Source organism: Myxine glutinosa, unplaced genomic scaffold (genome assembly GCF_964187855.1).
Source record: "Myxine glutinosa unplaced genomic scaffold, kmMyxGlut1.1 SCAFFOLD_1017, whole genome shotgun sequence".
Classification (NCBI taxonomy): Eukaryota; Metazoa; Chordata; class Myxini; order Myxiniformes; family Myxinidae; genus Myxine; species Myxine glutinosa.
Genome location: NW_027617112.1, coordinates 118,175 through 140,546, shown reverse-complemented (window position 1 = coordinate 140,546; position 22,372 = coordinate 118,175). Strand labels below are relative to the sequence as shown.

At 51.4% G+C, this 22,372-nt stretch overlaps 1 protein-coding gene across 1 annotated transcript; it reads right to left on the bottom strand.

The window, feature by feature from the left end:
• Window positions 1–238: 238 nt before the first annotated feature.
• HPGDS (hematopoietic prostaglandin D synthase) lies at window positions 239–19,968 on the bottom strand. Its single transcript, XM_068130849.2, has 5 exons — window positions 19,626–19,968; window positions 6,212–6,304; window positions 5,903–6,012; window positions 2,498–2,593; window positions 239–637 (listed from the first exon to the last, which is right to left on the bottom strand). The coding sequence occupies exons 1-5, from the start codon at window positions 19,759–19,761 to the stop codon at window positions 473–475; spliced, it is 600 nt and encodes a 199-aa protein (XP_067986950.2). The 5' UTR covers window positions 19,762–19,968; the 3' UTR covers window positions 239–472.
• Between the last annotated feature and the right edge of the window lie 2,404 nt (window positions 19,969–22,372).

The window sequence follows — 22,372 nt, the reverse complement described above, 5'->3', positions numbered from 1 at the left end:
TGGTTTGACATCCACAAGTGGGATACAGATCAGGCCTATCGGTGGGATACAAAACGTAAATTGTTCAGCCTGGCGAGGTATGCGCTCTACCAAGTGCCGTTTAGTTCTTCATGTCACCGATGCAGATCAACACTCAGCCTTCACCAGCAAGACAAATTCTTCATTTGAGGTTTGAATCCTGTCTAAACAGAACAGAAATATAAACCGTCATAATACTTAGCAGACCAACAGAATACAATTTCCTTTTTTGGGGGCATAAATGAAATTTTATTGAACCTTGAATTCTGATCTGTCTTACATACACATTAAACAAGACCGATAAATTTCAATTTCAAATAAAATAAAACAATTTCCTGTATTTCAAAACAGGCACACATATGTGAGGTTAACCCAATAATCAGGACTTTTTGCTAAACTTTGATGCGAATATTTGCAATCCATCCCGGTTAAGGCATTGCACTCCATCAGACATTTAGAACATTGTCTGCGGCCTATTTTTCAGCCATGCGGCAATGTTAGGCAAGGCTTCGACACGATTGCACACAGCCTGCAGTTTGGGCGAGGTCTTTAGGGCTTCCGGACGTAGCTCCTTCAACCAAAGCACAAAGTTTTGCAGGCAAAGGTCAGCCCAGGTTACCTGAAAAGGCAAGAGACATGGATGGGGTAAACAACACATATATCTAAATATCTAATGTGACCAATCATTTGAAGTCAAAGAAAGAAGTTGTGAAATCATAAAATAGAAAAAAGGAAATTATTTTTTATTTGTCAGAGTGGTTTTAAGTCACGACTGTCCATAAATGCACAGGAGAGGATGGCAAGCCACATTAACTTGGCTTTGGTGTTACATTTGTACAACATTTGTCTTTTCAATGTCGCAACTTCACTTTGTGAACAGAAGTACAGAAAAAAAGAAAATTAAAAATACCTTGGACATGAGCCTCAAAGGTTCTACCTGAAAATGGAATGGCCTACATAACTGCACGTTTTTGTCACTCCTTCACAATTTGAAATATCGATGTTTTAATCGCATTCAATTAAAGCATGAAATCAATTGTTCTGAAATTGCTCATCGGTCGGTATTATGACCTCAGATGCTTGTTCCCCAATCTCACCCGAGGTCGACCTTCTCAAACATCTCATCATTCTCCGAATCCTGGTGTCACTTGGTTAAATGTCACCAGTACACACATTCCTCTTCTATACTTTCAATCCAATAGGAGACCAAGGTTGGGCCGCCAAATAACACCAGGTGGGTTTGATTCAGCTTGTCATCCTTTTGAGGTTGGCAAAAAGAGTACCAGCTTACCAAAAGCAGGGGGAACTGCATCGGCACAGCTGCGCTCTTAGCAATGATGTAACTAGCAGCCACAGGCTGCATATAAAATCTATCTTAGAAAAGGAGTCGTGTCTGTCTGTTTGTTTGTCTGTTTGTTTGTCGTGTTATAACTTGAGAATGGATTAACGGATTTCAATAAATCCAACTACGGTGGATCCAGGTAACTCCCGGGAGTGTTTGTGATCCAGATTTTTTTTTTTTTTATGGGTACTTGGACACGCGTGTCAAAACTGCAAATGCCAACACGTGACGTTGGTCATCCCATCACTGCACGAGTTGCAATCCCCTTGAGTTGTTAGGGTGGCAATCTAGAGCCTCTTTTCCTTGCGCTCAACCATAAGTTCAAGCTTCCAAAATACGCTCGGGCAGCTTGAGGGCCTCGGCCCAGCGGGTTGGGAATAGGACCCTGGGACGCTGAGTCACCCAGTAACACACGTAGTTGGGAGTGATGTTTGGGACTCTGGTCCTCATCCCCATCATCCATAACAATATTATTGGCATCTCCTGGCATGAGGCCAAGTCCCAGGGTTTGCTTCTCACCTACTGCAGGCAGGTTTGTGGGACTCGGTTTTCTATCGACTCGCTTCTGACCTCCAGGCTCACAAGCTCACACCTGGTTTCCCTTTGAAGTTAATCTGGATGCCAAACTACATTCATTAAACCCTCCATTCTCTCTTCAGTGGAACAGACTCCCTTTTATTAGTTGTCATTCTATTCACATCAATAATTTAAGCATGCCATCCAATACCACCTCATGCTTTTTCCCATACCTACCTCCGATCTATTCTTTCACTCACCCCACCCCCTCTTCCCCCTACTCCATTCCTTCTATTTAACTACTTGTTCTAATTAGGTCCATTTGTCTGTCTGTTCCCCATTTACCCTGTCAGTCCATAAAGTTGTTGTTCTGTCTTTTTGCTCCTTCATGAGCTGAGACTTCGATAGATATCCACCTGTCCACTCACTTCTTAACCTCATACTCACCTGCTCACCTGTCCTCTGCTCCATTTCCAAAGTGGCCTTTGACCCTGTCATCCGACTCCTTCATGAGCCTGGACATAAACTACAGACTTAAATATGTTTGTTTGTAAAATCCCCCCTCACCCTCCCCCACTTAACCCCCCACATGAAACCTATTTGTGGAGAATAAATTCTCACCGACGTTCCAACCATCCATTCTCGATCACCAAGAAAGCGCTCCATATAGTTGATAAATGTCGGGAGGGCTTCAAATAGATCCTTCTCCTTCTGCTTCTGTTGGGGATGAAATAAGGTAACTCATTACAGGGTTCAATAGCAAGCCACCAGGTGTGGCCTGAACCGCACGATGTGACCAGTGCCAAGACAATGCTTCAGCACCACCAATGCTCTGTATCGAACATGGTACAGGTCGTCGTCATCTCAGAACATTGCCTGGAAACAAAATCTCACATCACATTACATGCGATTCAATGTAGCAGGAAGAAAGCAATGGTAAACTTAACCACAGATCCAAGACACGTACATCATAATCTCCCACAGTGAATGTTACATTATTTTAGTCTCTGGACAACTCTCACCTTCATGTTCAATAACCATACTCCTCTCACCAAACATGGTCATCTGCACTCATTGTGATCCTACACCTCATGTCATCCGCACACTCATTCATAAACCTAATACCATCCCGAACCCTAATCATCCTGCACTTCATACCCCTACCCCTACCCCTACCACCACCACCACCACCCCTACCACCACCCCTACCACCACCACCACCCCTACCACCACCACCACCCCTACCACCACCACCACTACCACCACCACCACCAATCATCATCCTAACACCATGCCAGGTTGCACAGTCACCCTTCACAACAAACCACCCTATACCCCCATCATCCTACACCCCATGACAGCCTCTATTTACCTCCGCAGGTGGATAGAGGTTATGTTTTCACCCCTGTCTGTCCGTTTGTCTGTGAACAATATATCCCAAAGAGTTGTGGATGGATTTGGACGAAACCTGGTGGACAGGTTGTGTATGTGACAAGGAAGAATCGATTCAATTTTGGTGAAGATTCAAATCCGGATCAGAGAAATTTTAGTCATTCTTCACCAATGAGTGATGGGGCTAAAACCGATACATAGTACAATATCTCAAAGTTATGGATGGATTTGGAGAAAACTTGGTGGACCGGTTGGGGATGTGAAGACCGAATCGATTCGATTTTGGTGAAGATCTGAATTTGGATTCGGATACGAGAGTTATTTAATTTTAAAGTGATTCTTCACCATTGAGAGATATATATATATATATTTTTTGTATACAAGTTCGAGGCTCGTGAAAGAGCTCACGTGAAACCCTAACATTAATCACACAAAAAGTCAAACCGACACATAAAACACAAAAAATAAGGGGAACGGTAGACAAGATTGGGAGAGAGGGGGAAGGACAGAGACACAACATTTGAGAGCAGGGACATGAGGAGAAATGTGGGAGGGGGAGGGCTTGGGGGGAGGTGGGAGATGTATAAAGCATATGAACACTGCAAGGACTTCCAGGAAAGAAGTTGGAATTTCAAAAAAAAAAGTATCTGGGGTGAATTAGCGGGGGTAGAAAAGATCAAGGTTTTGGATGGGGGAAGATAAGAGATGGTGGTGTACAGCTGTTTTAAAGACCTGGAGGGAGGAGTGGGATTGAAGGGAGTGGGGGAGTTTGTTCCAGAGGTGGGAGAAAAGGGGAATGAAAGAGTGAAGGTGAGCAGAGAGCCTAGATTTTGGCAGTTTAACCATAAGAGGGTTGCAGGCAGATCTTGTGCGACGTGAAGGAATATTTGGGGGACAGAGCACAGAGAGAGCTGGGGGAGCAAAGCCGGAGAGGAGTCGGTAGAAGACGGAAAGACCACCAACCTGCCTGCGGTGAGTGAGTGAAAGGCCCTCGGAGTTAGCTTCATCGCAGGAGATTCCAAAGATTCTGAAAGCTTTGGTTTCAACAGCGTGAAGCCGAGCTAGGTGTGAGGCAGGAGCACCGGCCCAGAGGGTGGGAACAGTATTCCATTGAGCTGCGGATGAAAGCCTTGTATGTGGTGAGGAGCTCAGGTGTGCCAAGGAAGGACTTCGCACGACGGAGGATGCCCAATCGGTGACTGGCTTTGGAGGCCAGCTTGGAAATGTGGTTTTCCCAAGAAAGATCATGGCAGATAGTGAGACCCAAAAGCTTGAGCGACATAACTTCTTGGAGAGGATTGTTGAGAAAGTAGATGGGAGGGTTTTCCAGTCGGTCCTTTCGGAGAGACATTGTAAGAGTGTGAGATTTGTCAGGATTGAAAGACATGTTCCACTTGTTTGACCAGTGTGTGATTTTGTCCAGGTCTGCAGAGTGAGGAGGCTGCAGACTGTCGATCTGAGGGAAGAGGAATGGAGCGGCAGAGAGTGGTGTCATCAGCAAAGAGATAGAGAGGATATTCCAAAGAGTCGGAGAGATCATTGATGAAGACCAGAAATAGCACAGGGCCCAGAACACTACCTTGGGGAACTCCAGCCAGAACAGGAAGGGGAGATGAGAGAAATCCATTCAGGGCCACACGTTGCCTAAGACCAGAGAGGAAGTCCGCAAGCCATGAGTGGAGATTTCCATGGATACCATAGGAGGAGAGTTTGGTGAGCACAACTGGGTGCCAGACCGTATCGAAGGCACGTGATGCAGCTCTGATTTCCTGTTTGGCATTGAGGACCTCCATCCATTGTTGAGACAGCAGAAGCAACATGTCCAGAGTAGAATGACCTGGTCTGAATCGAAATTGATGATCAGAGATCAAGCCATTGGAGAAGAGGAAGGATTTGATATCCGAAGCAATGATGGATTCAATGACTTTGCTGATAATTGGAAGCAGGCTGATTGGTCTGTAGTTGCAAGGATGAAATCGGGTGAAAAGCGATATATAACATATTTTAAAAAGTTATGGCCGAGTTATGACGAGGTGGATGAGTTGTTTAAGTGACGAGAACAAGCCGATTAGATTTTGGTTCAGGTCCGAATGCAGATCTGGCCTATCAGTGGGTACAAAGAATAAACTGTTTAGCCTGGCGGAGGATTGCTCTCCACCGAATGCCTTTCTAGTTTCCTCATGGTACATGATAGTAGCCCCAAAACCTCATCCATACTCTTCATACCATTCTTGACACTCATGAACCTATACCTCATGCCAGCCTAACCACCCTACACCTCATGCAAGCCCCTATTTACATCATAATACATATCATGCCAGGCTCCACCACCATATACAAATCCATACCCTCATCATCCTCCACTACACATCCCCGCATTCATGTTCAATTACTGCATTCCTCTTACTAAACGTGTGTGTTTGTCAGCACTCCTTGTATTCCAGTTGTCTGGACTCATGCAAGCCCCAAACCTCACTTGTGCAGCTAACGCCATCCCCGACCTTAATCTTACACAGCACGTAGGCAGATCGGGGCCGCGCGTACCCAGATAGATTTCTCCATTTCAATAACCAATCAAAGCACTTTCGTTTAAACAGACTACATGAACCAGGTTTTGTAAATTGCATTTCAAACCTTGACTTCTTCAGAATTTCTGAAACGTGGACCAATCATCACCAAGTCGTGTATTGACTCCACGATAGAACAGGCCTGGGCCTGTTCCATTGATGTCTTTCCAGCCAGACCTGGTGCACAACATGCCGAAGGTAAAAGATTAGGATTGTCATTTTAATCTAAGCAATCTTTATCATCTCTTTTAACACAATCCATGACTCTTTTCATCCCCTTTATGCAAACCCTCCCAAACTCCAGTTTCGTTTTGTGGATAATAACAAAAAGAATCCTCCTTGGTGACTCGGCGGTTCTATTCATATGCAGACTAACCAGTCTCGAATGCGAGGAAACGTGCAATGGTCAGACTCTGATGGAGTACGGCCCCCTTGACGTAGAGCACAGGCAGCTGGCCGAAAGGCATGTCTGCAAAAACAATGTTATTGATGGAGTGCACGATCGAAGAACCACAACTCACAGCATGTACCTGTAACGACCACCTGGACTTGTGCAATCACAGATAAAACTAGAACGGCACTAGGTAGAGCGAATACCTCTGCCAGGCTAATCAGTTTGGGCCGAATTTATGAAAAGGCGTTTTAGAGTTAAACACGTGTGGAATCGCTGATTGTGTGATGATCACTTGTGCAAAGTTAATCGCTGAAGAGTGATTATCTAATGTGGATCAAAACCTCATCACAAGCATTTAGAATAACAAAATAAACTTTGATCAAGTGCACTCACCTCTCCAATCGCTCCTCACTCGCCTTTCCAATCCCTCGCCCCTCTCCAACCCCTCGCCCCTCTCCAACCCCTCGGCCCTCTCCAACCCCTCACACTCCCCTCCAATCACGTCTCACGCCCCTCTCCAATCGCTCCTCACGCCCCTCTCCAATCGCTCCTCACGCCCCTCTCCAATCGCTCCTCACGCCCCTCTCCAATCGCTCCTCACGCCCCTCTCCAATCGCTCCTCACTCCCCTCTCCAATCGCTCCTCACTCCCCTCTCCAATCGCTCCTCACTCCCCTCTCCAATCGCTCCTCACTCCCCTCTCCAATCGCTCCTCACTCCCCTCTCCAATCGCTCCTCACTCCCCTCTCCAATCGCTCCTCACTCCCCTCTCCAATCGCTCCTCACTCCCCTCTCCAATCGCTCCTCACTCCCCTCTCCAATCGCTCCTCACTCCCCTCTCCAATCGATCCCCCCTCGCTCCCCTCTCCAATCGATCCCCCCTCGCTCCCCTCTCCAATCGATCCCCCCTCGCTCCCCTCTCCAATCGATCCCCCCTCGCTCCCCTCTCCAATCGATCCCCCCTCGCTCCCCTCTCCAATCGATCCCCCCTCGCTCTCCTCTCCAACCCCTCGCTCCTCTCCAACCCCTCGCTCCTTTCCAACCCCTCGCTCCTCTCCAACCCCTCGCTCCTCTCCAACCCCTCGCCCCTCTCCAACCCCTCGCCCCTCTCCAACCCCTCGCCCCTCTCCAACCCCTCGCCCCTCTCCAACCCCTCGCTCCTCTCCCTCCAACCCCCGCTCCTCACTCTCCAACCCCCCGCTCCTCACTCTCCAACCCCCCGCTCCTCACTCTCCAACCCCCCGCTCCTCACTCTCCAATCCCCCGCTCCTCACTCTCCAACCCCCCGCTCCTCTCCAACCCCCCGCTCCTCTCCAACCCCCCGCTCCTCTCCAACCCCCCGCTCCTCTCCAACCCCCCGCTCCTCTCCAATCCCACGCTCCTCTCCAACCCCACGCTCCTCTCCAACCCCTCGCTCCTCTCCAACCCCTCGCTCCTCTCCAACCCCTCGCTCCTCTCCAACCCCTCGCTCCTCTCCAACCCCTCGCTCCTCTCCAACCCCTCGCTCCTCTCCAACCCCTCGCTCCTCTCCAACCCCTCGCTTCTCTCCAACCCCTAGCTCCTCTCCAACCCCTAGCTCCTCTCCAACCCCACGCTCCTCTCCAACCCCTTGCTGGAATGAATGCCAGATTAAACAGGATTACCTTTACTTCCGTATAATAATGATGAATGAAATAATAACGAAGAAATATCTGTCGGCAATTTCCTGTCTGTGGCGATACGTGAACGAAGGTATGCCCCTCTCTCCACATTATTGTGACGACGTATAAATTAAATATTTAATCATGACGATTGTCATCAAATGGAAAAGTCCGCCACAAAATTTTAATATATTGCCATTTTCCCGTCTGTTATTTTAGGCGGTGTATGACCGACCGTGCCGCGATTTAAAAAAAATATAGTGGGGTCAACCGTGGGAATCCCACAGGCCTGGACGTGTGTGACGTTTCGACATATTTAGATGGATGCTGCACATTCATTTTTACAAAATGGTTTCTGGCAATTCATCAGATCCAGAAATGGTGTAATGAACACAATTTATTTATTTCACATAATATGTGACCCCTCACTCCTCTCCACCTGACACTCTCCTCTCTCCACCCTCACGCCTCTCCAATCCCACTCCCCTCACACTCCTATCCAACACCTCCTCACACTCCTATCCAACACCTCCTCACACTCCTATCCAACACCTCCTCACACTCCTATCCAATACCTCCTCACACTCCTCTTCAACCCCTCACACTCCTCTCCAACCCCTCACACTCCTCTCCCTCACACTCCTCTCCAATCCCTCACACTCCTCTTCAACCCCTCACACTCCTCTCCAACCCCTCACACTCCTCTCCAATCCCTCACACTCCTCTCCAATCCCTCACACTCCTCTCCAACCCCTCACACTCCTCTCCAACCCCTCACACTCCTCTCCAACCCCTCACACTCCTCTCCAACCCCTCACACTCCTCTCCAACCCCTCACACTCCTCTCCATCCCCTCACACTCCTCTTCAACCCCTCACACTCCTCTCCAACCCCTCACACTCCTCTCCAACCCCTCACACTCCTCTCCAACCCCTCACACTCCTCTCCAACCCCTCACACTCCTCTCCAACCCCTCACACTCCTCTCCAACCCCTCACACTCCTCTCCAACCCCTCACACTCCTCTCCAACCCCTCACACTCCTCTCCAACCCCTCACACTCCTCTCCAACCCCTCACACTCCTCTCCAACCCCTCACACTCCTCTCCAACCCCTCACACTCCTCTCCAACCCCTCACTCCTCTCCATCCCCTCACACTCCTCTCCATCCCCTCACACTCCTCTTCAACCCCTCACACTCCTCTCCAACCCCTCACACTCCTCTCCAATCCCTCACACTCCTCTCCAATCCCTCACACTCCTCTCCATCCCCTCACACTCCTCTCCAACCCCTCACACTCCGCCCCAATCCCTTACACTCCTCTCCAATTCCTTATACTCCCCTCCAATCACGTCTCACTCTCCTCTCCAATTGGCCCTCACTCTCCAACCCCTCGCTCCTCTCGAACCCCTCTCCAATACCTCCTCACACTCCTCTCCAATCATGCCTCACTCGCCTTTCCAATCGCGCCTCACTCCTCACTAATCGCTCCTCACTCGCCTCTCCAATCGCTCCTCACTCGCCTCTCCAATCGCTCCTCACTCGCCTCTCCAATCGCTCCTCACTCGCCTCTCCAATCGCTCCTCACTCGCCTCTCCAATCGCTCCTCACTCGCCTCTCCAATCGCGCCTCACTCGCCTCTCCAATCGCTCCTCACTCGCCTCTCCAATCGCTCCTCACTCGCCTCTCCAATCGCTCCTCACTCGCCTCTCCAATCGCTCCTCACTCGCCTCTCCAATCGCTCCTCACTCGCCTCTCCAATCGCTCCTCACTCGCCTCTCCAATCGCTCCTCACTCGCCTCTCCAATCGCTCCTCACTCGCCTCTCCAATCGCTCCTCACTCGCCTCTCCAATGGCTCTTCACTCGCCTCTCCAATTGCTCCTCACTCTCCTCTCCAATCGGCTTTTTCCCGTCTCTTTTCTCTCGTTTTTCTCCCGTCTAGTTATTTTTCTTGCTGCATCCTGTTCAAGACTGCGATCTTCATCGATCGTCTCATTCATTTTGGAAATGGAAGTTTCCACGCAACGCATGAATTGTCACGATCCTCAAGAGGAAGTGTCTCGTAATCATCAAATGACAAATGGCAAGTAAATTACATTGTGAAAATTAAAGATTTCAAATAAACCTATTTAAAGTGTATGCGCACATCACTAATAAAAGAAAACGAAGAAATATCTCTCGGTAATTTCCTGAAACATATTTTACTTCCGGATAATAATGTTGAATGAAATAAGAACGAAGAAATATATGTCGTTTTTGTGACGACTGTCATCAAAAGTAAAAGTAATATATCTTAACGGAAAAGAAAAAGCGAATTTTTAATATATGTCGACATTTTCCCCGTCTGTTATTTTAGGCGGTGTATTTTATATCTCGGCAATTCCCGTGTGTGCGTGAATGTTCGCAATTATTTCTGACGCCGAGTCTAAAACCATCGATAAAAATTAAATCAGATGGTGAATTCGAGATAAAATTGTGAGGGTGATTCAATGAATGGGCTTTATGTTACAGGCCTTTGAGAAATCATTTCGTTCCATAAACGGAAACTTTCATAGGATTCCCTTCCCGTTTTTTTCAACCGAGTCTAAAACTATGTTAGCGACTGTTAAAAATGAAATTATATATTGAATTAGAGTTTAAATAAACCTGTGTGAGAGAGAAAGACAGCACGGGCCTAACTAAACAGGCCTCAAATAAAATGGTGGATATTTGTTTACATGAAACCTCTCCAAGAATGGGTGGAGCTACTCTGCAAACGGAGTAAGCCACACCCCCGGACAGACAGACAGAATCACCGTAGCCTATTATAATATAGATAAGCATGGCTTGGGGTGGATGAAGCATGAGCGATGGGGAAAGGCATGTGTGAAAGAGAGGAGGAAGATGGTTGAGAGGGAGGTGAGAAGAAAGGAAGAGGAGGGGAGATATGCGAAAGCAGTCGGTCAGGCACAGCAAGGTGCTTGGACTAAGTGGGAAGGTGTGCAGGTGAGGATGTTGAAGTGGCAAGAGATTTGGAGGATGGAGCCAATATTGTTGAATTTCCTGTTGCGGGCAACGTATGATGTGCTTCCGTCACCAGTAAACTTGAGATTGTGGGGGTTGAACGGTGCAGCATGCACCGAGTGAATGTTCAGTAGCATTGGCAGCAGGACAATACAGGTGGCGACATGATCAGGTGCTGGCGGTGGTAGTGCAGATGGTGCAACAAGAGGTGCTGAGGTCGAGAGAAAGAAGAGTGGAGAAGGAGACTGATGGGGGAGAGGTGTGGTTTGTCAAAGAGGGCCAAGTGGTAAAAGGTGGAAGGAGGAGGAGGTGGAAAGCAAGAGGGCTGTCAGATGCTTGTGATTGGCAGGTGGTGGCAGACCTAAAGCCACAATTGGTATTCCCAGAGGAGATCTGTGTGACAAGGTTGCGGCCTGACATTGTCATTTGGTCAGGTGCAACAAGACAGGTCATCTTAGGGGAATTGTCGGTACCTTGGGAAGAGAACATGGAGGAGGTGCACGAGAGGAAGAGAGGAAAGTACAGTGAGCTGGAGGCAGAGTGCCGGGAGAAGGGTTGGCGAGTTTCATGTCAGCCATTTGAGGTGAGGTGTAGAGGGTATATTGGCAATTCCTTTTCTGCATTTCTTGCTCGGCTTGGAGTGTGTGGGACAGAAAGAAGGATGTGTGACAAGGTGGCCCAGGTTGCCTTGAAAGGCTCATTTTGGATATGGAGGAAGTTTATGGAGGCACGTCGAACGGTGTAGATTGGTTGTGTGTGGTTTTTTTTGTTTTGTTACTATTATTATTTCTTATTTTATGTATATGATTGAGTGGGTGAGGGTGTGTGTTTTTGCATGAATGAATTTTTGCATGAGTATGTGTTTTTTTATGTTGAGTGGTGTATGTTGTAAGGGTAGGTGTTTGGTTTGTTGGTGTTGTGTGTGTGTGTGTGTATGTGTGTATGTATGTGTGTATGGGTGTGTATGTGTGTGTATGTGTGTATATGAATGATCTGGTGTGTTTTGTTGGTGAGTGGTGAAGGGTATAAAGGTGGGTGTTTGAGTGTTCCACCATGTTTGTTTGGTGCTGTGGATTCTGGATGCGGAGGTGTTGTTGTTGTAGTCTGCGTTCGCACTGGCTGGGGATGGGGGTATGTACGCATCCAGGTGTAGTTGCTGCATGTGGATGTGTATGTGCCCCTGCTGGCCCACCTTAGCTGACCGTATCGAGGTTGAAGGGCCGAAACGGGATGATGCTGACTGCTGAGGACCTCGACTGAGGACCCGGTCAGTGCGGCACACTTGTGACCATGTGTGTTTTGAACTTGTGTGTGTGTGTGTATATATATCCCCTATGATGAAGAAGCACTTTTTAAAATGTTAGTATCCAGATCCAGTCTGTATCTTCACCAAAATGTAATCAATTCATCCTTGGCACACACCCAACCTGTCCACCTAGTTTCATCCAAATCCGGTCACCACTTTGAGATATTGTGTTATATAGCGCTTCAGGCCTGTCACTCAATGGTAAAGAATCAAAAAATTATTGCATCTGGATTCGGATCCAGATCTTCACCAAAATCGAATAAATTCTTCCTTGTCAGGCAGTTATGTCATTGTGTATGCAGTTGTGGGAGCTGTGCTCGCACGATAAAGCCAGACAAAATGGACGACACAGGAACGAAGTTTCACCGAGCTATTTATTTAGCTCAAAACCAAAGAACTCAAAAGCACACTGAATCCGCCCCTCGAACGGGCGGAAATTTATATCGCAAACTGAACGCACAAAAGCCACGCCTCTCAGGCGGGGCGTGGTATGCAAAATAGGTAAGTCACGCCTCTCGACGGGGCGTGGTATGCAAGGCAAGTGTTCGCCCGAGAAGGGCAAGTCTGGACACGCCCAGGCGAGTCCGGACACGTGACCGCTTGCCGGTTGCGTCATCGGCCGGTGCACAGTAATTGTGTTATGCTTCCGGTAACCGCTACATGCGCCCCCCCCCCCCCCCAGAATTAACCTGCACAGGGAGAGTCAGTTTGAGGGGGGTCCTGATGACCCGGCCGAAACGACCCCTGGCGATTCGTGTGGGGGTGGTAGGTGGCGTGGCGGTGGATGGTCGGGGCGGGGGGCTTGGTTGACGGGGGATGGCCCCGTCATGGAGGAAGGGTCAACCGTGGAGGTTGGTCGAGGTCCAAATGGGCCGGCTTGAGGCGGTCCACGGAGATGCGGTCTGGCTTGCTGCCGATGTCGACGATGAATGACTTGTTGTCCCTCTTCAGGACCTGGAAAGGTCCATCGTCCGGAGCGGTCCCCGGTGTGCGTCGTGCCGGATAAAAACGTACTCCGCAGTGCGAAGTGCTGGGGGGACGTGGGGTTGGGGGCAGCCATGGTGGGACATGGGCAAATCTCCTGGCGGCCTCCTGGAGGTCCGAGCGTTGGTGAGACGCGGACCAGGGGCCGGTGGCGTCGGGGATGAATTCGCCCGGCACGCGCAGTGGCTGGCCGTAGACCAGCTTGGCGGTGGAAGCCTGGAGGTCCTCTTTAGGGGCCGTTCGGAGGCCCAATAGGACCCACGGGAGCCTGTCGGCCCAACCGTCGTCCTGGAGGCTGGCTCTGAGAGCGGCCTTCATCGAGCGGTGGAACCGCTTGCACAAGCCGTTGGCTTGGGGGTGGTAGGCCGTGGTGCGGTGAAGCTTGACCGCCAAGGCCTGGGCGACCGCGCCCCAAAGCTTGGAGGTGAATTGCGGGCCTCTGTCGGAGGAGATGTCCGAGGGTGCGCCAAAACGGGCAATCCAAGTGCCAATGAAGGCCTGCGCCACGTCGGTGGATGTTGTTGATGCCAGCGGGACGGCCTCCGGCCACCTGGTGGTCCTGTCCACCGTCGTGAGGAGGTGGGTGAAGCCCCGCGAGGAGGGAAGGGGTCCCACCAGGTCCACATTGACGTGGTCGAAGCGCCGCGCAGGCACGTCGAATGGTGCCAACGGGGCCTGGGTGTGTCGGTGGACCTTCACGAGCTGGCAGGTGACACAGGCGTTGGCCCAGTCGCGGACGTCCTTACGGAGCCCGTGCCAGACGAACTTTTCTACCACGAGCTTCTGTGATGCTTTCCGGCTCGGGTGGGAAAGGCCGTGGAGGGCGTCAAAAATGTGCCGCTGCCATCCGGTGGGCACGATGGGGCGAGGTTGGCCCAAGGAAACGTCGCACAGGAGAATTGTGCCCGTGTCCTCGAAGGGGACGTTGGCCAACCGCAGGCCTGTGTCCGCTGTCCGGAGGGCTTGCACCGCGGGGTCGGTGGTCTGGTCGGCCGCCATGCGGACGAAGTCCACACCCAGGTGGACGGCGTTCGCACCGGACCGGGAGAGGCAATCGGCCACAGCGTTGTCCTTGCCCGCGACGTGCCGGATGTCAGTCGTAAATTCGGACACGGCGGAGAGGCGTCGGCCCGCCAGCAGCGCCCACGGCTCCGTAACCTTGGCCATAGCGAAGAACAGTGGTTTGTGGTCCACAAACGCTGTGAACGGGCGGCCCTCCAAAATATGGTGGAAATGGCGAACAGCCAGGTAAAGGCCGAGGAGCTCGCGGTCGAAAGCGCTATACTTGCGCTCGTTAGGGCGAAGCTGCCGGCTGAAGAAGGCCAGCAGTTGCCAAGCCCCGTTCACCCACTGTTCATACACGGCGCCCACCGCGTAGTCGGAAGCGTCCGTGGTGAGGGCGATGGGTGCGTCGAGCGCCGGGTGCACCAGCATGGTCGCGTTGGCGAGGGCCAGCTTAGCGCCCGTGAACGCCGTGTGCATCTCTGTGGTCCAGGCGACGTCGTGCTTGGCCGGCTTGCCCCGGAGAGCGTCATACAGGGGGCGCATGAGTTGGGCGGCGCGAGGCACGAACCAGTGGCAGAAATTTACCATCCCCAAAAATTCCTGTAGGGCCTTGATGGAGTGGGGGCGCGGGAAACTTGTGACTGCCTCCACCTTGGTAGGCAGAGGGACGGCCCCACGCTTCGTGATGCGGTGCCCCAGGAAGTCGACGGCCGTTATGCCAAACTGGCATTTCGCCGGGTTGATGATGAGGCCGTGCTGGCCGAGGCGCTCGAAAAGCGTGCGCAGGTGGACGAGGTGCTCCGCCCCGGAAGTGCTGGCGATGAGAATGTCATCCAGGTAGACGAACAGAAAGGTGAGATCGCAAAGCACACTGTCCATCAGCCGCTGGAAGGCCTGGGCCGCGTTGTTAAGGCCGAACGGCATTCGGAGGAACTTGAAGAGGCCAAAAGGTGTAATTACAGCCGTCTTCGGAACGTCGACCGGCCGGACAGGTACCTGGTGGTAGCCCCGAATAAGGTCGACCTTGGAAAAGATCACCCGCCCCGCCAAACGGGCGGAAAAGTCCTGTATGTGTGGTATCGGGTACCGGTCGGGGGTGGTGGCGTCGTTGAGGCGGCGGTAATCGCCGCATGGTCGCCATCCGCCGCCCGGTTTGGGCACGATGTGCAGGGGCGAGGCCCACGCGCTATTCGAGCATCGGACAATGCCCAATCGCTCCAGCGGGTCGAATTCCGCCTTCGCCACGGCGAGTTTGGCCGGGTCGAGGCGGCGAGCCCTGGTGTAGACCGGTGGACCTGTGGTTGGGATGTGGTGTTCGACGCCGGCCGAAAACGTCGGCTTTGTGAGGGCGGGAAACTCGGCGAGTAGGCGGGTGAAATCGTCCACGGCCGGGAGCGTGCAGGCTAGCTTGGTCGGAGCGGAGCCGCTCAATGAGCAAGCGAGCGAGCTGAAGGTCTCCGCGTTGATGAGCCGACGCCGTTTGATGTCGACCAAAAGCCCATGCGCACAAAGAAAATCTGCACCCAGCAAGGCCATGGGCACGTTCGCCGTGATGAAGTCCCAACTGAAGCGCTGGCCCCCGAAGCAGAATGCGACGCTGCGCGAACCGAAGGTGCGGATGGAGGAACCGTTTGCGGCGACCAAGGCGGGGCCGCATAGCGCGGCCTGTTTGTCCTGCATCGAGGCGGGTATCACGCTCAGCTGAGCGCCGGTGTCACATAAAAAAAACTCTGCCCGGACTCCGTGTCCGTGATAAACAGAAGGCTGCCTGAATGGCCGACGCTCATGGCAGGCAGCGAGCGCCGGCCTGGTCGTTTCCCGACCTGCCGAAAGTGCACGGTGGGCGGCACGTTCTGGCCTTCTGCCCGAACCTGGCGTGGTAATAGCACATGGTCCGCTCTGGTGGAGGCTCCGGCGGCTGCGTCGGGTTCGGTCGACGGGGCGTCGCGGCGGCCGCTGCCATCAGTGGCGCGGACCCGGCCGGTGGTGGTGCCGGTCGTGGCGCGGGCGTTGCCTCGGTCGGCCCAGGGTGCCATGCGGCCGCTCCGACGTGTCGCCTGGCCGAGAAATTTATCGGCCTCTTTGGCCGGGGCGTGAGGGTCCGTGATGGGCGAGTTAGCCAAAGCTAATCGTACCTGCCCGGGTAGCTGCCGGAGGAACAGCTCACGGAAGAGGAAATCTGGGCTGTGGTCACCGAGTCGAGCAAGCATGTGGTCCATGCGTTCGGATGGACGGGCCTCGCCCAGCTCCGGGAGGTCGAGTAGTTGTTGCGCGCGGTCGGTCTCCGTGAGTCGAAACGCACCGAGGAGTAGACCTTTGAGCGCGCCGTATTTGTCGGCGTTCGGCGGGTGCTGGAGGAAGCTCAGGACCCGGGCAGCGTAGGAGGCGGTGGGCGCAGAGACCACATGGTGGTAGTGCGTCGTGTCCTTCGTAATCTTTCGCAGGGCGAATTGAGAATCCGCTTGGGCAAACCAAACGGCCGCGTGCGACTCCCAGAAGCCCGGGAGCTTCAAAGCTGCAGCTGACTCCATCGCCGTGTTCTTAGAAAGGGGTCACTAATTGTGGGAGCTGTGCTCGCACAATAAAGCCAGACAAAATGGACGACACAGGAACGAAGTTTCACCGAGCTATTTATTTAGCTCAAAACCAAAGAACTCAAAAGCACACTGAATCCGCCCCTCAAACGGGCGGCAATTTATATCGCAAACTGAACGCACAAAAGCCACGCCTGTCAGGCGGGGCGTGGTATGCAAAATAGGTAAGTCACGCCTCTCGACGGGGCGTGGTATGCAAGGCAAGTGTTCGCCCGAGAAGGACAAGTCTGGACACGCCCGGGCGAGTCCGGACACGTGACCGCTCTCCGGTTGCGTCATCGGCCGGTGCACGGTAATTGTCAGGCTTCCGGTAACCGCTACACAGTTATGTCACCCCCGCTACCCTGCGCTAAATAGTGTTAATTCATCGGCAAAAGCAACCGTATGTGGCACGCACTGTAAATCTGCTAAACACAACCAAAAATACATCCTTTTCTCCTTTGTAATAACTCCTTTGTAAAAAAATAACTTTGGAATAAGTTCAGATCTTTGTACTTTGAGTCTGGAGCCTGTAGTGCGGTGCCTCAGTGTCAACACATCAATACTTCCCCGAATCTGATTGCCACCTTCTCTATGATCGACCTTACCTCCAAACTTTGTGCCACCTGCTGAAAATGTGAATTTTTTTTAACACGACATCACCTTTTCACCTTTTTGTGTGATCTGCTTTCATTATATTTTGATCTGTTCTTGTCTCGTCTCACCTCATTTCGTCTCGCCTCCTCTCTTCTAGTTTTGTCTCATTTAGTTTCCTCACCCCCTCACCCTTTCTCCCTTTGGATTCCCATCAGTAAAGCGACGAGTGGTATTTGTTAGTTGAAGACGTGGACTTACTAAGGATTACAATATTTATTTATTAATAACGTTCAGTTTTTGAGCAATTTTAAAATTATAAAATGAAGTAAATTATAATTGTAAAGTGATTTTTTTTTTTTATTCTGCTAGTTTTCCTTAAATCTCTCATCTTCCATGGTTTTCCTTTTCTCACACTTCGTTCTCTACTCTTTTGAAAATGCATTCGAACCCAACGTCAGCACTCACAGGGCATACAAAACTTTTTTGCCAATTTTTTTTTTTTAATCCTGCTTTCTCCCTCTCATATATTCCTCTTTGGTCTCCCTCTCCTCTGTCTCCCCAAATGTTAGTGTCATTTGAATACATTCAAACCAAACATCAGAATCCAACATATGGCACAAGACTTGCTGAACACTTTAACTTCAATGGAATTTCACAGTGATAAACCAAAGGCCACTCAATAAGTGGGGATCGAAACACACAAAATGGTGCCAATGACCCACGTGACGTCATGTCGCCACTCCTCGTATATCGGGGCTCAACGCGCTTCAACACCCCCATCCCAAACCTGACCACTCGCTCCCCCAGTCCTCCCCAACCCGACCTCTCTCGACTCTCCCTCCCCCAAACCAATTACTCTCTTCTCTTCCCACCTCACTTCCCTCTCCGCAACCACTCGTTTCCCTCCCCCAAACCGACTACTCTCTTCCCTCCTCACTTCCCTCTCTGTAACCACTCGCTTCCCTCCCTCTCCGCAACCACTCGCTTCTCCTCCTCTCCGCAACCTCTCGTTTCCCTCCCTCTCCGCAACCTCTCGCTTCTCCCCTCTCCGCAACCTCTCGTTTCCCTTCCTCTCCGCAACCTCTCGCTTCCCTCCCTCTCCGCAACCTCTCGCTTCCCTCCCTCTCCGCAACCTCTCGCTTCCCTCCCTCTCCGCAACCTCTCGCTTCCCTCCCTCTCCGCAACCTCTCGCTTCCCTCCCTCTCCGCAACCTCTCGCTTCCCTCCCTCTCCGCAACCTCTCGCTTCCCTCCCTCTCTGCAACCTCTCGTTTCCCTCCCTCTGCAACCTCTCGTTTCCCTCCCTCTCCGCAACCTCTCGCTCTCCCCTCTCCGCAACCTCTCGTTTCCCTCCCTCTCCGCAACCTCTCGTTTCTCCCCTCTCCGCAACCTCTCGTTTCTCCCCTCTCCGCAACCTCTCGTTTCTCCCCTCTCCGCAACCACTCGCTTCCCTCCCTCTCCGCAACCACTCGCTTCCCTCCCTCTCCGCAACCACTCGCTTCCCTCCCTCTCCGCAACCACTCGCTTCCCTCCCTCTCTGCAACCACTCGCTTCCCTCTCTCTCCGCAACCACTCGCTTCCCTCCCTCTCCGCAACCACTCGCTTCTCCTCTTCTCCACAACCTCTCGTTTCCCTCCCTCTCCGCAACCTCTCGTTTCCCTCCCTCTCCGCAACCTCTCGTTTCCCTCCCTCTCCGCAACCTCTCGTTTCTCCCCTCTCCGCAACCTCTCGTTTCCCTCCCTCTCCGCAACCTCTCGTTTCCCTCCCTCTCCGCAACCTCTCGCTTCTCTCCCTCTCCGCAACCTCTCGCTTCTCTTCCTCTCCGCAACCTCTCGCTTCTCTCCCTCTCCGCAACCTCTCGCTTCTCTCCCTCTCCGCAACCTCTCATTTCCCTCCCTCTCCGCAACCTCTCGTTTACCTCCCTCTCCGCAACCTCTCGTTTCCCTCCCTACCCGCAACCTCTCGTTTCCCTCCCTACCCGCAACCTCTCGTTTCCCTCCCTCTCCGCAACCTCTCGCTTCCCTCCCTCTCCGCAACCTCACGCTTCCCTCCCTCTCCGCAACCTCTTGTTTCCCTCCCTCTCCGCAACCTCTCGTTTCCCTCCCTCTCCGCAACCTCTCGCTTCCAACCTCCTCCGCAACCACCCCTTTCTCTCCCTCGCCTTCTCCCTCTCCCTCTCCAACCCGACTACCTGTTCCCCCCACGCTCTCCTCTCCAACATGCATTTTCCAAAGAAAATGGATGACTCATACACAACGCTCAATTCGAGAGTGAAGAGTGCGGGTCTCGCCTGGTTTCAAGTCCTTCCACTCCTCGACCTCAATCCGTCTGTCTGTGTAACGAATCCCCGCTTGCGCCAGCACGAGCCGAGGCAGTTCTGCGCGTCCGCGACCGTTAAAGTACACGAGCTTGTACGTCGACGCCATGTCCGAGTAAAGACAAACACCGAACGCACCAGCACAGCGAGATTAATGCACGGGTTGGGAAAGTTGAACTCGAGATGTAGACGTGAGCAGGGGCGTGGTGAGGGGCGTGGTCAGGGACGGGGTCACTGGGTCACGCCCATTCAATTTATCCTGCAACGTCTGGGCTCCAGATTCCGCATGAGCACTATTTCGACTTTGACCCATCGCGACAAGTTGGACAAACTTGCTGTACTTATTACCGTTCCCTCGCGAAGCGACAACCGACGTTAAACGATCAGTACGTACGTGTCTGCATTTTAAAAAGTCATTTTCTCGGCATCTGTTGATCTGAATGACGCCAGTTTGTGTCTGCTCGTGTATAATTTTTTTTAGTAATTTTAGTTGTAGATCACGTTCTACCAGCGCAATCTTGGAAAACTGCAAAAACTTTGGACCTCCATATCTCCGAAACCGCTCCATGGGGAAAATTGAAACTTAGATAATTGTAAAGAACTCCGCATGGGGAAATAAGTGCTGTTAACTATGACGTCATTGGTTCCTTCCTTATGGCAACATAATTCGAAGCAGAAGGACGGTGAGGGGGGAGCAGGAATAGGGTGAGCGGGGAGCAGGAGGACAAGGACTGGGAAGAGCAGGAGGAGGCAGGGGTACGGTAAGGTACGGTGAGGTGCTTATGTCAATGTTGCAACACAGGTGGTTCGTATGGCTCATGGAAAATCAAGGAAAGTCAAGGACAGCTGAACCAATGATCATGTATGACCAGGTTTTGATATCTGGCCAGTTTTGTTCTTTCCAGGTCTTCTGTATCCAGCCAACCACATTATCATGTTAACAGTTACCTAATGTGTTATTCAACTGAAGCAGGGTCGACATGAAATCCTTGATAATTTGCATAACCTGGAACATGTCTTTCAATCCTGACAAATCTCACACTCTTACTATGTTTCTCCGAAAAGATCGACTGGACAACCCTCCCATCTACTTTCTCAACAATCGTCTCCAAGAAGTTCTGTCGCTCAAGCTTTTGGGTCTCACTATCTGCCAAGATCTCTCTTGGGAAAACCACATTTCCAAGCTGGCCTCCAAAGCCAGTCGCCGACTGGGCATCCTCCGTCGTGCGAAGTCCTTCCTCGGCACACCCGAGCTCCTCACCACATACAAGGCTTTCATCCGCAGCTCAATAGAATACTGTTCTCCCCTATGGGCCGGTGCTCCTGCCTCACACCTAGCTCGGCTTCACGCTGTTGAAACCAAAGCTTTCAGAATCATTGGAATCTCCCGCGATGAGGCTAACTCCAAGGGCCTTTCACTCACTCACCACAGGCAGGTTGGTGGTCTTTCTGTCTTCTACCGACTCCTCTCCGGCCTTGCTCCCCCAGCTCTCTCTGTGCTCTGTCCCCCAAATATTCCTACAGGTCGCACAAGATCTGCCTGCAACCCTCTGATGGTTAAACTGCCAAAATCTAGTCTCTGCTCACCTTCACTCTTTCATCCCTCTTTTCTCCCGCCTCTGGAACAAACTCCCACACTCCTTTCAATCCCACTCCTCCCTCCAGGTCTTCAAAACAGCTGTTCACCACCATCTCTTATCTTCCCCCATCCAAAACCTTGATCTTTTCTACCCCCGCTAATTCACCCCAGATCAACCTTGTTTGAAATTCCAACTTCTTTCCTGGAAGTCCTGGCAGTGTCCATATGTTTTATTCCTCTCCCACCGCCCCCTTCCCATGCCTCCCCCCCCCCCAAAGCCCTCTCCCTCCCACAGATCTCTCGATGTCTCCATGTCTCTCGGTCCCTGCTCTCAAATGTTGTGTTTGTGTCCTTCCCCCTCTCTCCCCATCTTGTCTACCGCTCCCGATGTTATATGTTTTATGTGTCGGTTTGTCTTTCTGTGTGATTAATGTTCGCTCTTTCACGAGCCTCGATCTTGTGTACAAAAAAACCCCAAAAAAAACCTTTCTGACGTGTTTTGAGGTAGGGGTGAGGAAATTATGCCTGTATGGGGTCATGGAAAATCAGTCAAGGGTCATGGAAAAGTCATGGAATTTCAGATACCCAAAAGGGTACAAACCCTGCAAGAGTGCTTCCCTACTGACATATAATTTAGCAGGATTCGGCCCCCCTTGATGCCAAGGTCTGGATACTCAAAACGGACTCTAGGCCTACATGGACATTTTCAGGGTGTCACTGCCATTTAACAGGTTGGGGGCGGAGTGTGGTAAATGGGAAACGTTGATTCAGCTATTTCACGAATTTTTATCATTTTGGACTTTTGATATGTTATGTCATTTCATATGTTATATCATTATGAGGTCATTTCAGTGGAAAATAGCTGGTGTTATATACCTCCGCAACCGAAGGTGGATGGAGGTTGTGTTTTCATCCCTGTCTGTCTGTTTGTTTGTCTGTCTGTCTAGTTGTGAACGGTTTTGGACAAAACTTGATGGACAGGTTGGGTGTATCACAAAGAAGAATTGACTAGATTTTGGTGAAGATCCGAATATGGATCCGGATGCGAGAATTTTTACGACGTAGCCCATAGGGCAAAGTCGTCTAGAACAGTGTTTGTGTGTATGTATGTATGTCCCCTCAAACGTATACCAATCAGAGC